The 17,046-nt window shown below is 48.9% G+C and overlaps 1 protein-coding gene across 1 annotated transcript; it reads right to left on the bottom strand.

Annotated features, from left to right (window-relative positions):
* Positions 1-8,766: 8,766 nt before the first annotated feature.
* Positions 8,767-16,329, bottom strand: DMRT3 (doublesex and mab-3 related transcription factor 3). Its single transcript, XM_040539926.1, has 2 exons — positions 15,891-16,329; positions 8,767-10,069 (listed from the first exon to the last, which is right to left on the bottom strand). The coding sequence occupies exons 1-2, from the start codon at positions 16,327-16,329 to the stop codon at positions 9,105-9,107; spliced, it is 1,404 nt and encodes a 467-aa protein (XP_040395860.1). The 3' UTR covers positions 8,767-9,104.
* Positions 16,330-17,046: the final 717 nt, after the last annotated feature.

Raw genomic sequence — 17,046 nt, 5'->3', positions numbered from 1 at the left:
ATCTACACTAATGCACGCAGCATGGGTAACAAACAAGAGGAGCTGGAAGCCATCGTGCAGCAGGAAGGCTATGACTTGGTTGCCATCACGGAAACGTGGTGGGACCACTCTCATGACTGGAGTGCTGCAATTCCTGGCTATAGGCTCTTCAGAAGGGACAGGCAGCACAGAAGGGGTGGTGGTGTGGCTCTCTATATTAGAGAGTGTTTTGATGTTGAGGAACTTGAGGCTGGGAATGAGAAGGTTGAGTCTCTTTGGGTTAGGATCAGAGGGAAGGCCAACAAGGCAAGCATCCTGGTGAGGGTCTGTTATAGACCACCGAACCAGGATGAGGAGACAGATGAGGAGTTCTACAGGCAGCTGGCAGAAGCCGCGAAATCATCAGCGCTTGTTCTCATGGGGGACTTCAACTTCCTAGACATATCCTGGAAGCACAACACAGCCCAGAGAAAGCAGTCTAAGAGGTTTCTGGAGAGCGTGGAAGATAGCTTCCTGACGCAGCTGGTTAGAGAGCCTACCAGGGGAGGTGCCCCGCTAGACCTTCTGTTCACAAACAGTGACGGACAGGTGGGAGATGTGGTGGTCGGGAGCTGTCTTGGGCAGAGTGACCACGAAATGGTTCAGTTCTCTATTCTTGGCGAAGCCAGGAAGGGGACTAGTAAAACCGCTGTCTTAGACTTCCGGAGGGCTGACTTTGAGCTGTTCAGGACAATGGTTGGCAGAGTCCCTTGGGAGGAGGTTCTGAAGGGCAGAGGAGTCCAGGAAGGCTGGGCACTCTTCAAGAAGGAAATCTTAATGGCTCAGGAGCAGTCTGTCCCCACGTGCCCAAAGACGAGCCGGCGCGGAACTAGACCGGCCTGGCTGAACAGAGAGTTGTGGCTCGAGCTTAGGAGAAAAAGGAGGGTTTATAATCTTTGGAAAAGAGGGCGGGCTACTCAAGAGGACTATAAGGCTGTTGCGAGGCTGTGCAGGGATAAAATTAGAAAGGCCAAAGCTCATCTGGAGCTCAATCTGGCTACTGCCATTAAAGATAACAAAAAAAGTTTTTACAAATACATCAACACAAAAAGGAGGACTAAGGAGAATCTCCATCCTTTACTGGATGCGGGGGGAAACTTAGTTACAAAAGATGAGGAAAAGGCTGAGGTACCCAATGCCTTCTTTGCCCCAGTCTTTAGTGGCAAAACCAGTTGTTCTCTGGATACCCAGTACCCTGAGCTGGTGGAAGGGGATGGGGAGCAGGATGTGGCCCTCACTATCCACGAGGAAATGGTTGGCGACCTGCTACAGCACTTGGATGTACACAAGTCGATGGGGCCGGATGGGATCCACCCGAGGGTACTGAGCGAACTGGAGGAGGAGCTGGCCAAGCCGCTTTCCATCATTTATTGGCAGTCCTGGCTATCAGGGGAGGTCCCAGTCGACTGGCGGCTAGCAAATGTGACGCCCATCTACAAGAAGGGCCGGAGGGTAGACCGGGGAACTATAGGCCTGTTAGTTTGACCTCAGTGCCAGGGAAGCTCATGGAGCAGATTATCTTGAGTGTCATCACGAGGCACTTGAAGGGCAACCAGGCGATCAGGCCCAGTAAGCATGGGTTTATGAAAGGCAGGTCCTGCTTGACGAACCTGATCTCCTTCTATGACAAAGTGACGTGCCTGGTGGATGAGGGGAAGGCTGTGGATGTGATCTACCTTGACTTCAGTAAGGCTTTTGACACTGTTTCCCACAACATTCTCCTCAAGAAACTGGCTGCTCGCGGCTTGGACTGGCATACGCTTCGTTGGGTTAAAAACTGGCTGGATGGCCGGGCCCAAAGAGTTGTGGTGAATGGAGCCAAATCCAGTTGGAGGCCGGTTACTAGCGGAGTCCCCCAGGGCTCAGTGCTGGGGCCAGTCCTCTTTAATATCTTTATCGATGACCTAGACGAGGGGATCGAGTGCACCCTCAGTAAGTTTGCAGATGACACCAAGTTAGGTGCATGTGTCGATCTGCCCGAGGGAAGGAAGGCTCTGCAGGAGGATCTGGATAGGCTGGACCGATGGGCTGAGGCCAACTGTATGCTGTTCAACAAGGCCAAGTGCCGGGTCCTGCACCTGGGGCACAACAACCCCAAGCAGCGCTACAGGCTGGGAGATGAGTGGTTAGAAAGCTGCCTGGCAGAGAAGGACCTGGGAATACTGGTTGACAGGCAGCTGAATATGAGCCAGCAGTGTGCTCAGGTGGCCAAGAAGGCCAACAGCATCCTGGCTTGTATAAGAAGCAGCATGGCCAGCAGGTCTAGGGAGGTGATTGTCCCCCTGTACTCGGCTCTGGTGAGGCCACACCTCGAGTACTGTGTTCAGTTTTGGGCCCCTCGCTACAAGAAGGACATGGAGGTGCTCGAGAGAGTCCAGAGAAGGGCGACCAGGCTGGTGTGGGGTCTGGAGAACAAGTCTTATGAGGAGCGGCTGAGGGAGCTGGGGTTGTTTAGCCTGGAGAAGAGGAGGCTCAGGGGAGACCTCATCGCTCTCTATAGGTACCTTAAAGGAGGCTGTAGCGAGGTGGGGGTTCGTCTATTCTCCCACGTGCCTGGTGACAGGACGAGGGGGAATGGGCTCAAGTTGCGCCAGGGGAGGTTTAGGTTGGATATTAGGCAGAACTTCTTTACTGAAAGGGTTATTAAGCATTGGAACGGGCTGCCCAGGGAGGTGGTGGAGTCACCATCCCTGGAGGTCTTTAAAAGACGTTTAGATGTAGAGCTTAGTGATATGGTTTAGTGGAGGTTTTGTTAGTGTTAGGACGGAGGTTGGACTAGATGATCTTGGAGGTCTCTTCCAACCTAGACGATTCTGTGATTCTGTGATTCTGTGATTCCCAGAAATTGTTTGGTGCCATGTAGAATAATTTTGTATAGCTCATGAACTGTTCATCTTGAGTCAGTGTTGCTTTCCAATGACATGTAGCTGTACCAGACATGAAGCACTGCCCTTGCTTTGCTGGGCTTTGAGGTCAGGTTCAATGTGAGAACCTGTCAGTTGATGCTCCCAAAACAAGATGCTTGTTTTGCCATGTGAACAGCTTGAAGCATTTTCCAGGAGAGTGCAGTTAGTGAGTGAGAATAAGAACCCAAATTTTTACTTCGGTATCCCCTCAGGCATAATGCCCTATAAGGATAGCTCTGGCATCCCTCATCGCATCTGCCATGTAGCCCTTTTAAATGACAAAAAACTCTGGATTGGACAGGTAACAAGGAATTATTATGTCTCTTTGTATTTCTTTTTATTTCAGTGTGCCTCTTTTGTATTTCTTTGTATACATGGAGTTTAATCTTGCCCATTCCTGTTTATACTCACTGTGGCAAAAAGGAATGTCAGCAACATGTGGGCAAGGCAGCGGGACAAGTTTCCAAATGAAAATGTTCCTTGAAAAGTGTTTTTCATGTCCTCTGCATGCAATGGTGCAGGAAAGGGCCTTTTTCCCGTAGTTATTGCAGCTGCCTTAGCCATCATGCTGCTGCCACCGCCTTCCCATGGTGACACTTAACCACAGGCAGGGGGCTGCAGCGCTGGGGTGAAATGCTTACTGCCAGAGCCCTGCCCTGCCTGCTCACCCACCCAGGAGGGACAGGGGTAGAGTGGTCCCCCTCGAGCCTGCCGGCCTCCCTGAGCAGCTCAGGTCATGTCACAGAGATTTAGAATAAAGACAGGACTTCTTCGTAGTTTGCTTGATTTCTGCTTCCTTAGTTTTCCTCTTTTTTTTTTTTTTTTTTTTTTTTTTTTTGTGTGTGTGTGTGTGTGTCTCAGTGCTTTTAGGGAAAAGAAGTGGGGCAATTTGTACAGTTTTGTCTAGAAAACAGCTTTTCTCTATTCATCTGGGTGTCACAGAGGAAAGAGTTGGAACATGTGAAGTCTATAGGCTCAGGAGTAGAAAGGCAGATGAAAACAACCCGAAGTGTGTTTACTTTAGGACTCATGATGATTTTGTCATTGCATGACTGTGGCTGATGTCCCAGGATTATCCTGGCCTAAGCCTTTCAGGGAAGGTGTTCTTGCTGCTTGCAGGCACTGTTCAGCTGTTGAAAAGCTAAAGTCATGCCTAGGTTTCTCTGAGAAAGAAAAAAAAATAATAAAAACCAGATCTTATACTATGTATTCTGGTAAATATTATGTTGTGCTCTCATATTTACACAGTGCTTAAATTTTTATAGAGCACTTAAGAATCCTCAGGTAAAAACCATGAAATCCTTGTAGCAGTTGTCTTTGTCTCAAGGAAAGGAAAAAAGATGTCTGAAATTTAAACTGACCTATGAGATCTTCATCAGGTCAGTAAGCAGAGCAGGGATATAAGCTTGTGACAGTTCCTGTTATCCACACCTTATCTTAATTTCCTGCACAGATTCTGAAGAAAAAAATTGCAAACCACATTTCCAAAAATGCTGTAAATATTATTTTTTTCTGTTGCAGCTTCAGGAGGGCCTGCTCACTGGCATCACACCTCTTCAAAGTACACCTCCCTCTGTAGATGCCAAATCCTTTTGTGCATGTGATGCTCTGTATTCGTTCTCTACGAGATCTGTTTCCTGGTACTGCTTTAAGAGTTTGTTCCTACACTTAGTGTCAGGATTCATACAGTTTGCAGGCATGTTTGGCGTGTAGATGTGGTTATCACTCTCCAGTACTCTGTTACTCTGAAAATGAATGGATTTAGCCACTAGTAAGGGATGCTACTCTCAAAACTGGGATTTCTGTTGTAGTGTGCAAGCAACAGCCCACTGGGAGTTGCTGAGTCATGCTGGAAATCTGCCTGTGACAGTGCAGAAATCTGCAGGCAGCACATTAACAAAACACGTTTAGGGAGGAAAGACTGATTTTTGTTATCTTCCAGTGGCAGACTAGTGTGGGAATGTTAAAATACTGTAGTAAGTTAGTTGGTTATAGGGAAGGGAAAAGAATGATGCTTCAGAGCTATATGTCCACTAAAATTGAAGTTTGGATAGTGTGCATTCAGAAATAATTTTATTTTCCAGTAATGACAATATGCAATATCACGTAAGAAATGAAATTGAAGAATTGATCTTATTCTTCAAATACAGGATAGCTTCAATATTAAAATTAACATATAAATTTAGCATCAATCTTATTTCCCCACTCACGTCCGCTGAGTAAATGCACATAAAGAATGAATCACTGAAACAGTATACTGAGAGAATCAAAGTCATTTTTCAAATGTGTCAGCAGAAATGTGAGGTAAGCCTGTTCACCAAGCATCCAACAAATGTTGTGGAGGTGGCCCTTCCAGCCCTGAAGGAGCCAAGCCGGGGACCCTGGCAGGGAGCAGGACAAACAGCAGCAAAGCATGGCAGAAGGGAAGCTGAAGCAGGACGGCCCCCTGCACCATGCTCACCCCCACCCTCCTCCACAGGTACGTGAGCCCCTGGAGAATGTGAGCATCATATTAGGGCTCTCCACAGCACTCCTCTGAGGGAGAAATTATGATTGTTGCTGGTTACTCCATCACTGTTTTTATCCATCTTGTCACAGCTAGAGGTCAGCTAGCAGAGAAAAAGCAGAGTACCGTCAGCCTCTGCAGAGAGCAGTGCTCTGCTCCTCTTTTGGTGGCCCTGCACCACTGCTGATTGCAAACAGAGCAGGAGGCAGAGTGGGCTTCCTGTGCCATTCCCCGTTTATGCGTACACGTGCATGATGACCAGTGAAATCACTGGCCCAACAGGAGAAAAAGCAGCCCTGGGGCACCCTGCAGAGACACCTGGGCACCTGCTCGCCCGCATCATGTATCCCAGGAGCAGGACCCATGCGGTGGGAAAGGTTGAGGTTCTCTTGCTCCAGGCAAGCCACCACTGCTCTGGCACCACACACAAAAAATAAAAATAAAATAAAGATCCCTGGACCCCTTTAGGGTCCAGCAGAGACCTGGCCAGGCTCCAACTACCTTTCTTGAACGCTTAAATTCCTTCTTTTCTCTGTGGTCTCTCAGCACCCAGCCAGTACCTCCAGCTTCACTCCTCCTCTTCACCAATGCGTCTCCTTTCAGCAGCACGAAGCGTTTGCTCCGACTCGAAAATACCTTTTCCTGCCATGAGATGGAGCCAGAAAACGCGGGGCTCGGGCGCCGCACCTGCGGCACTGGGCTCGGCCGTGGGAAAGGAGGCGGCGGCCACACACACAGATGTCACCAACGCCGGGAAGAGCACGGCCTGGGACATTCAGGGGCCTTTTCAGCAATGTCTGCTGAGGCAAGGGAAAAGAAGATGCGTGTGTGAGTGATACCCGTGCCATTGGGCATTTTCCACAGGCAAAGACCCAGGTCCTCGCTGCATGGTGGATGGGAGATAAAAACAATACTTGTGCCAGCCTGGAAGCTCAGCTGGGTGAATAAAGTGTTTTTTTCAGAGGTATCTTTGCTGGTCAATCCGATTTTTTGTTTGTTTGTTTCTGTGTTTGCTTGTTTAGCAGTTTGTTTAATGTTTGTAGATGGCCGAAATACTGCAGAAGTTGTCTGTGGTCAAACAAACGGTCTTGTTCAACTTCAAAAAAGTGCATTTTTTTGATTTTGAACATATTTAGGTTTACTTTATTTCAAAAAGGGAATTGTGAATTCAGTAAAAAGATATTTTATAATGCCTTACAAAAAAAAAAGTTATTTGTTGTTGGTTTGTGGTTTTTTTCTTCATTTTTTTTCAGAGAACATTGTAATAAAAGAGATCGAATTCAAAAATCATGTTACTGACCCTGCATTTTTCACCGAAAGTGTTTATAGTAAGAACAGTTCACCCCAATGTAGCCAAAGGTCACCTTTCTTTGAAAGATATGTCCCAATTCCAAGACGTCAAATTTCTGTTCACTGCAAATCCACTGGCCATAGTGTGTAAAATCACTATGAGTTGTCATTGTCGCCACTGTTTGGTCTTCCTGCTGGAGAAGATTCACCCTCTGTAGCAAACAAAAACAAAAACAAAAACAAACAAAAAAAAAACAGACAAGCAAACAAACAAAACAGAATTCTTTCAACCTACAGGGATGCCTAGACAAAGATCTCTGCTGGAGGGAAATCTGTTTGGTGCGTGAGCTCAAAACCAGAGCTCCTGGACCTGTCTGTTCTCATCTTGCCTTTCACACCTAATTTCTCTGTGGTGTTGGAGCACAGTTTTTCACTACCTCATCCCTTTCTGTTTGCAAGATCAAGCCTATTTTATCTATTACTTTTCTGTCTGGAGTGGCTTGAAGATGAATTTGTTTACAAGTGACATGTGAATATAGGCAAAACTGTCAGTACAAAACTGTAATTTTGCATTTATGAAAATTACAGATGTTTTTTCCATTTCCATAAGGGAAGCTATTTATTTTCTTTCCTCCCTCCCCCCACCTTTATGTCTTTGCTCTCTAGCATATACCTGCGAATTGCTACGGGTTGATTGAACAGGTTGGAAAATTATGAAAGAAAAAGTATCTTTCTGATCATTTATCCCCCAAGGAAAATAAAATCGTCATTTATTTTATTCTCCTTCTTTTTGTGCTTGTTCAATGTCATTATAAAATGCAAGATTCACTGGGTGCACAAACATTACAGAACATGAAATGCCAAATGAGAATATGGGCACTCATATTAGCAATGACACCAGATAACACGCCTGATATATATAATACAGTCTTAAAGCCCATCTGCTTTAGAGCCCCTCTTCAGGGCAACCTCGACTGGTTTTGAGGGGTAGGTCTAACCTATGTACCTGACAGGACTGCCAGCCATTTCATCTGCACTGAGAGTTGTGTTTTGGAAACATCAGCAGTCAAGCAGATGTGGTCACTTGTGAATGGTTGAAAAAATGGCACTAAAACCTTAACAAACTTCTAAGTGGACAATGAATTTAGTGGCATTCATCACCAGAAGCAATTCCTAGTGTTACTCTGAGACATGTAAGATACGCAGTGGAATCAATGCATGCAAACATGCAATAAAATGTTCAAGTCATCACTTTTCCAGATGCAGGAAAGCTGCCATTTAATTCAACATTGTTTCAAAGAAAGGCCTGCTATTACATCCTATTTCCTTTTTTTCTACTTCTATAGTATAAGAAAAAAAGATGTTTCTGAAGCATTGGGAAAGCCTTTTTTTTTTTTTTTTTTCTCTGATTGCTGTGATTGTAGCAAGTTCTGCTTTACTCAGCTGAACTTGGAAGAGTCTGTAGCACACATCCAAGAGAGCCCAGCTTCCTTGATGATAACATTTGCCTAATCTCAGTTGCAAGCTACAGGACAGGGAGCAGAACCTGGACTGGGAAAAACAGGCTTCCCTTGACTGCAGTTGCTGGGGCTAGACATTTTAACCCCAGCTGAGGATTAATCATCTCTCTATCCTCAGAAATGTCATTTGCCCAATATAAATGACATAAACCAAGATCATCATCTTAGTTTATTTTTCTAGAGTCCTTAGCATGCTACATTAACCTGACAATGTTTAATCTTGTGTTCATTTCACAATACACTTCATGCAATTCACAGCTGTAATTGGTTTTACACTGACATTACACGTTTCAACCTAGCCATGGGAAAAGAATAACTCTTAAGATTATTTCTCTAAAAAGTGTCCAAGCTCAAACAGCACAGAAGCAGTTCATGCTAGTTTTATGTGCATAATTCTTTCTTCAGCCTTTTCTTCCAATGCAAAGATGATGACTGGTCCTTGTTCTAGTCCATTTGCAATTGAACTACTTTTGTTTGATTTCTTATGTCCTGAGGAGTTCTCTCTTATAAAACAGCATTCAAGTATTCTAGTTAAATATCCCCAGTTGTCTGAGTTAAGGAACAAAGTAGACCTTGAGCTACTGTCTCTGTTACGAATCTTCCAGAGTCCCGTAACTGATAGCCATAAAGTCTTCCTTTGTAGTACACACTCAGCGCAAAAGCCAGAGTATTGCTATTTGGCATTATCCAGTGAAGTGCAAGAAATTAAATAAGTTACGTCTTTATTGCTATAGTACAATACCAAGCAAAGTCACTTTCTAATACAATTGCAAGGGTTTCATAGTGTATACATCTCTCCTCTTCGGGCCCAGTAGTTCAGCTGCACTGCAAGTATCACTTAGTTATCACACGTCAAATGTCAGTCTAAGAAGATGTGTTGAGTATTCTCGAGTCTGAAGAATCAGATCTTTCGTCATACTCATCTTCTGTGTAGATAGGTTGCTTAGACACAATAGGACATCCATCATCAGGGATTGAGATCCGAGGATCTTCTGATGAGCGAGAAGGAAGGACAGGAGAGCTTCGGAAAACGCTGGCCGAGTTGCTAGAGAAAGGACTGACATACTGAGACCGCAGCTGGTACTGCTGCTGCAGTGTCATGGTGTTCCACAAGGTGACATCGTTAGGCAGGAAAGGACTAGACTGGTTTCTTGCCAAAGTATTCCTCAGCATCAGTGGGTAGCGTGGCGGTTGAGGGAAAGGGTGCTGCAAAGGTACGGCCAGAGGATTTGGCACGACATTGCTGGAATCAGCAGAGAACCTCAGTGTGTCGGGAACCCTAAAGGCCGAGCCCACAGACCACTTGGAAGAGGAAATAGGGTATGAGCTCAGTGTGTGTTCAAAAATGTGCCCATTGGAAGGCAAAACAAGACCATCTGATTCTGCAGAAGTTCTCTCTCCACTGGCCACCGAAGACCTACTGGACAGGAGAACCTCAACAGCACTCACCAGGTCACCACCACATCCCTTCAGGATCAGCTCCAGCACAGTCGGCTTTTGGTTAGGGAAGATCTTTTTCAACACTTCAAGCGGAGGTCTGTTGGCTTTCAAGCTGAAAGGTAACGAAACTGTCCCAGAGGGACCTTCTATCAGGAGGTGATTTTGCTCTGCGTGGTACTTGGGGCTATCTGGACGGCTCTCTGTGCTACCACCATTTTTCTGAACTGCATAACCAACCTCATCCACGGAAACAATTTCAGGGCTGTCAGGGGTGAAGCAACTTTTGGCTTTAGTCATGTCTGGGGAACTCCTTTGGTCTGTGTCTTTGTCACTGTAGGTCTCGGCATTGTCTGCTCCACTGGCATCACCCAACCGCTCCTCATTCATGTCTGCAAAGGAAGGCAGAGAAGTTAACAAAAAAGCTGAGGCTAAAAGCTTTTATGGTCTTTATGGTCTTTTGAGGATACATTCTTCTTAAAGGGAACAGAGCAAGATCCAAGGGAAAAAAAAAAAAATCATTTTTCACAGAGATTCTGCTAAAGTTAGGTTGTCATTGCAATATCTCATGAGAACAAAACTGCAGAAAAGTAATTGGACATGGTCTAGGTATTTTATGCTTCCTTATAGGTATCTGTCTCATTCTTCCACACACACAAGAAAAGCCGTTGTCATTTTTGTGCTTCATCAAATACGCTATACCAATCCTCCCTCACCGGTTACCAGAGAGCAACATGCCACCCAAGTGAAAGCTCTCTTAGAAGAACTTCAGCACTTTCACATCATAATTCTTCACTTGCACAGTCTCACTGACTGGGAGTTAACATTATTCAGGGGGCACTTGGGAGAAGAGAATTCCCTCTGCAAGTCCAACAACACTGGTGGAACCACTCCATCATGTCTAGTGGCTCAAGGTTAAAGAACTGTTCAAATAAATCAGTGTATTCCAGTTCTGTTTCTGCAGAAACTAGTTCTTTCCCAAGCAAGAACCACAGGTTTTTCTTCCAAACTTGAGCACAGCTGATGCCTTGAACCATTAGAGCACAAAACTTAGAAAAATTTTTCTTGGAAAGAACCTCTGGAAAGCATCTGGTCCAACCTCCTGTTCAAAGTAGGACTCACCCAAAACCTAGAGCAGGTTCCTTGGGTTCCTGCTCAGCTGAGTTTTAAATACTGCCAAGGACGGACAATCAACAACCTCCCTCAGCATTTGTTTCAGGTACCTTGTTTTTTGTGTTCAAAACTAAGGGCAAGAGCTGAGTACAGGTCTGAAAACAAGCCCTCGATCACGCTGTTGCCAGGACACTCAAAAATGGAGATACTCCAAGTCTCTGGTCGCTTTGGTAAAGCCTGGCCAGAGTATGGAAACCTTTGAAACAAAACCACTAGTCAGAAAGAATAAAAGAATAAAAAAGATTGACAGCTTTCACAGCTTATGCACAAAGGGGGCAATGTATTTGCTTGAGATTATTCATGGACATTTTCCAAGGATGCTGTTCTTCTGCCCTCCCTCATACAGTGCAGCACCAATCTCCCTTACAAACATCAATATCTGGGGAAAGCGACACTGTGCAAGATGACATTGACAGGGACTGCCTTAACTTGTTCACAGGACAGTGCTTTTGAACACCCTTATGTGAAATATTATCTGCAGAAACCAATACAAGCATTTGCTTGGTTTCCCAAGCCCACGGTCATCAGCCCAACTAGATACAGAAGCATGTATGAAGTAAGCAAAGGCTTCCAAAACGTGCTCGTGAACACCCCTGCCAGACTGACAAGGAAAACAGGTCAGTTAACGGCACGCCAGTGGGTCAGCCTCACTGCCCACCACCCCAGTCCTGCCTCCCTCTTACCCCAGGAATGGACAGGGCATTACTGGTGCAATTCTCCCATCTTTGCACACAGAGAGAGGAGTCAGGGTCTGAGTGAACCTCTGCTGGGCAAGAGGTCGCCGTGCTCTCCAGAAAGGGAGTCATATTCCTCTGCCAGAAATAAATTAGGAGCTCCTGGCAGAGGCAGCGGGCGGCCAGCATGGCCAGGGGAGGTTCTCCGCATGAGGATGGCTGGTGCCAGGAAGGAGCCATGGGCCATCCTAAGGAGCTGTGGGATGCTGCTACCTCAGGCTGCAGGGGATGAGCAAGGGAGTGGTGCTGGGGAAGACAGACAGCCTTCTGAATGTCTCACCCTTCTCTTTTATGTGTGTAACCTATGGTGGGTACCCAATTTTTAAGAGGTTATCCTCTCTGTCCGGTGTTAACAGAGAGGCAGCAGCTCTTCATGTAGGCATATGATAAAGAAGGCAATGTACGTGTGCACTTCATATACTCACTGTGTCAGTCTTGCCCTACAGCCAAAAAGAAATGCCAGAAACATCCGCTAGCAAGCCGGTAACATTATCCTTCTGAGGGGGTGGTAAGACCTAGGGATAGCTTTTCCATTGTTGGAAAAAAAAATAAATAAAACAGGAGGATCACGCTACCTTTCCCTCCTAGTCCCGTCACATGTTCATTACCGCACGTTTATTACCTGAGCTGGGATGTTAAGAACAACTCACGTCTGAATGAATGGGCAATTTATACATCGAAGGCTTATCGTGCAGGCTTGAGGACAGCTAATTACCTCTGTCCCTGCCTCGCCAGATAGAGGGGCATTTAAGGGAGACGACGGTCCTAATTTCCATATAAATAGATTGCACTATGGTACCCAACATTAACGAGTGGACCACATGCAGGTAAACGCATTTCTATGCTACCGTGCTTTTCCGAAGTATCCCTATCGGCTGGTAACAATCGCTCACCGGGGAGAAAATATATACTAAAAAATAGAGTATGACGAGCTCTCCCTAACGGTGAATATACCCCCTCATCTTGAGAAATGATTATTTTCAAGATATTTCCGTTCTGTTTAGTTTTCAGTACCTTTAAAAGTGCCCTCACGAGGACTGGCTAAAAGAATTATTCAGATTCTTAAGAAAAAGCAACCAAACAAACAAACAAAAAAACACCTTTCATCCTGCAGAAGTCCGTGTCTGCAGCACCAGCAGCCCCACGGTCCGTGCCCAAGCCCCCACAGCGTAGGGGCAGGAAACAGCGGGGACCCCCAGCAGACCCCGCTCGGCTCAGAGGGCGAAACCCGCAGAAGTGGGGATTTCCGCGACTTTGGCAAAAAGCTGTTAGCACAGGGAGGGTTACGGGCGGGTTGCGCCCTTTATTATTATTATCATTATTATTATTATCGGTGGTGGTTTTGCTGTTGTTTGCCGTCTGTCCTTCCCCTCAGGCAGCGTTTCTCGCTGTCGGCATCACCCACGCCCGGACCCCTCTGGCTGTGCCCCCGCCCCGGACACCGCCTCCCCCGGCACGACAAAAATCGTGTCCTGGCGACAGTCGCGACCTGCCGGAGGTGACATTTCGGCTTGGTTGAAACAGCAATCCTCAAATAACCAGCGGACTGGGAAGATTCGTTATAGATGCCCTCCCGTGGTGCTGAAATGTAGAAATGTCGCAGGCAGGTGTCAGTCCCAAATACCTGTATTTTCAGGTTAAAAGAACTCATTTTGTATTTAGCATACGCAGTCACTGAGTTTAGCCAAAGGTATTTTTTTTGCACCACCCATACGCTTCACGCTAGGACGTTAGAGGTTTTCAGAAAGAAACCTTGTTCTCAGAGGACATTTAGTTATGTTTAAAAAATAATAATAAATACCTACTTCAAATTGCCTGCGTTCAAGTATTCACCTTGCCACCTCTGAGGAATCTAGGGGAATCGCCTTATTAGTATAAATGATGGATTCATCAAAAAACACGCATGCAGATACACACCCAGATCTACAGAGATGCTGTATAAATGAAACCCACGAAGCAGTACAGTTGGAGAACTGTGCATGCATTCACTGTAAAATATACACTGATAAACTAAGCTGCTACAAATTTGTGGCAATGTATATACCATTTTTTCCTTTAGGATTTATGCACTAAGAATCATGAGGCAAATATTGTAGAAGGGCCAAGTAAAGTAAAATGGGTGTGAGAGAGAAACTGTTCTCTTCGAGTTAATAACTTGTCTGGAAAACCTGGTCTAATGCTTTGGATCCAAATTTGCTTCCTTGATATTCCCACTGCTGACTCTCTGTTTAAACAGCTCTGCTGTTTGATTGTTAGGACAGCCCTTTCTGCAACACAGATTTTCTTCGAGCTCAAACACATCTGCTCTTTTCCCTATTTCTATTATTAGAATGCACTGATACCCGAAATATCAGAAAGCCACAAAAGCTAAGGTCCTGTAAAATTCATGAATTGAGGCGGGGGGGAGGTTTCTGATTTGGGGTTGGGATTTTTTTTTTGGTCGTTTTTTACTCTTCTTGTCTTTTTGTTGTTGTTGTTGTTGTTGTTGTTTATTATTATTGGTTTTGGGTGGGTGATGGTTTGTTTGGTTTAGTTTGGTTTGGTTTTCTTTTTTTTCCTTTTTTTTTTTTTTTTGGCTCAGGAACAGTTTTGCTCCCGACTTTCTTCCCTGTCTTCAAGTCTCATGTACTTCCCAGGAGGCTTGTCACTGTGTTGCATTAAGACGCCTACTCTGAAATTAGCAGAAGACTCAATATAGCATTCTATTAACCGCTTACACACCTTGATGACTGTTACCAAAACAGAGAAATGCAGCACGCGCTCGTGTGAGAGATGTAAGTGAGTGAGTATAGCATCGGGGGAAGGAATTTTTGGAGGTTAGGACAGGCAGGAGCAGTAGGAGCAGCTTGTAGGTGCTCCATTTGCACAGAGCAGAACTTCCCAACTGTCCCACCGAAAGGACCTATTCCGGCAGGAAGAAATAAAATAAACGGATCTGATTCTAAAGCACGTCGGGGAATAGCTCCCCCGTACAGGGGCACCTTCCAGGAGACTGAAGTCCGGGGTCTAATAACAGGGCGGGCTAGGGGAGGAAATAATTACGTCTTCTCATCTGTCTGAGCACGATTTTAGTACACGTAGCGGGGAGAAAAAGAGAGAGAAAGCCCTGCCCTGTGCTCTCAGTTCTCGGGCTGGCTGGAAGCGAGCAGGTTACCAGGTTAAGGCGGCGGGCGACAAGGGAACCCCTCGAGGAGATAATTTTCTGCCTTGCCCTCGCCATTTCCTTTATTCATAAAACAAATTTCTGGCTTGGTCTCACCATTTCCTACTTCCCCAAAAGCCGAAACCGAGCCTGGGGGCGAGGTCTGCGCCACTCGCACTGTTTTTTTCGGGGGCCCCGGGCCCCGGCTCCCCCCGCTCGCCGCGGGGCTTGATTTATGGTGACCTGCTCCGCTTTTTCGCCCGTGAAGCTGTTAGCAGAAAGTGCTGACTGGCTGGCAGGGAAGAATTTCTCATCGATACGCTTTGATTGTATTTTGCAAACAAAATGCCTGTTGCTTGGTAACATTTCACTTGAGCCTGACCTTCCCCAAAAGTTATTGCTATCAGATTCGATTTACACTGTCCTCCCGTGATTACTGTAATCTTTTAAGCTGGGAAGTTCATATATCAGGGGGGAGAAAAGTTGGGCGTGCAAGTCAATACCGTTCCTATCCGCCAGATTTATATCCTGCTGGCGAAGTTTATTTGTTTCACTTTCTGGAAGGAGCCAAGACGGATTTTTTTCCCGGCGTTTTGCCGGGGCAGGGAGCGGTGCGGAACGGCTCCGCGCCGCCGGAGGAAATCCGGGGTGTGGGGAGGGAGGGGGACACCCCAAATTCCCGTCCGGGGGGAACGGCGGGCGGAGATGCTGCCCTCGAGGGGACAGGGGGGGCAGAGGGCGGCCGAGCCGTGCCGGGACAGAGCGGGAGGGGAGCCCGGCGCCGAGAAAACCGGAGCTCGCCCTCCCATCCTCATCGCACCCCGGCCCTCGTTACGCCGCGCCGACCCGCACAAACCCGCAAAACGATGGACGTGCGGGTGGGTGCCTGCTCCCTCCCGGCCGGCTCGCAGAAACCGGCCCAGGAGCGGCACGTCGAGGGCACGGCTGCCCCGACGGTCTCCCCGGACCCGCACCGGGACATCCCCAGCCCATTCGGCGCCCGACGGGTGTCGGGCAGACACCGCCCCGGGAAGCCGGGGCTTCCCCACTCCAACCTTCCCCTCCCCAAGGCGCCCGTCGGGGCGGGGGGAAAGCAGCCGCCCCCCGTCCCCTCGTCCCCGGGGCGAGCCGGGGACCGCGACCGCGACCCCGTCCCGGCCTCACCTGCCTTGGGGAGCGGCCCCGGGAGCGCGGGGGGCGGCTCGGCGGCCCAGCGCAGGGCGGCGGCGGCGGCTAGCTCGGCGGGGGCCCGCGGCGGCCCGGCGCAGGGCGGCGGCCCCGGGGGGGGCGCGGGGGGCTCGGCGGCGCCTGGCGGCCCCGGGAGGGCTCGGAGCGAGTCCGGGAGGAGGCTCTCCAGGCTCTCGTTGGCCTGCTGCCGGCGCAGCGCCACCTGCGCGGCCATCACCCGCTGCCGCTCGATGATGAGGATGCACTTCTCGCAGGTGCAGTCCTTGAAGCGGCAGTAGCGCTTGTGGCCCTTCAGCCAGGACAGCACGCCGTGGTTGCGGCACCGGGCGCATTTGGGCGTCCGCTGCAGCGGCGCCCGCGGCGGCTGCGACACCGGGCCGCCCATGTAGAGGTACGGGGAGCCGTAGCCGTTCATGCCCGCGTGGAGAGCGGGGGGAGCCCGGACGGCTCCGGGGCGGAGAAGGGGGCAGCGGGGGGAGGGCGGAGGCCGGGGCGACGGAGGAGAGGAGGCCGGTGGCTCGACGTGCGGGCTCTGCGGGGGGCCCGGCCCCGGCCCCGGCCCCGGCCCCAGCCCTGGCCCCGGCCCGCCGCGGTGGCACCGTCGGGCAGAGCGCTGCCGCCGGCCGGAGCGCCTCTGCCGCTGCCCGCGCCGCCCCGCCGAGCCCAGCGCCCCCCTCTGCCCGCCCCCGCCCCATGCCCGCCCCCCTCCGCCCCCCACCCGCGGGGAGGGAGGGACGGAGGGAAGGAGGGGTGCTGGGGGGCTCCTCTGCACCGCCGTCGGGGCAGCGGCGCTGCCCACCCTTCGCCGGAGGGGCAGCAGCGGGGGCTACGCCCCCCACGCCCCCCGCACGGATCTCTCCCTGCAAGAGACAGGGCGAGAGGGACTGAGGAGGTGTCCCCGTGGGGTGTTGCGACCCACGAGCAGCGGTGCAGTGCAGCTTGCCGCAGTAAATCCTGTCTGTGGCCACTGTCAGGAATTTTGAGCTCAAAGTTTTGTCAAAGTTTCGAAGGGCTGGAGCAGCGAGAAGCCGCGCCGGGAGCAGGAGCTGCCTTGGAGCAGCTGCGCGGAGCAGGGATGCGCTCGGCTCCCGGTGCAAATTGTGCCTCGGACCTGTGTGGGTCCGTTGTCCTG

The sequence above is a fragment of the Cygnus olor genome, chromosome Z (genome assembly GCF_009769625.2).
Source record: "Cygnus olor isolate bCygOlo1 chromosome Z, bCygOlo1.pri.v2, whole genome shotgun sequence".
NCBI lineage: Eukaryota > Metazoa > Chordata > Aves > Anseriformes > Anatidae > Cygnus > Cygnus olor.
This window is presented reverse-complemented; position numbering and strand designations above follow the sequence as displayed.

Bases quoted from the DNA above. Each gene is read 5' to 3' on its own strand.
- DMRT3 (XM_040539926.1), bottom strand. From the start codon at position 16,329: ATGAACGGCTACGGCTCCCCGTACCTCTACATGGGCGGCCCGGTGTCG. The intron at 10,070-15,890 runs GTGAGGCCGGGA...CTTCCTTTGCAG, and splicing joins GGGGCCGCTCCCCAAGGCAG to ACATGAATGAGGAGCGGTTG.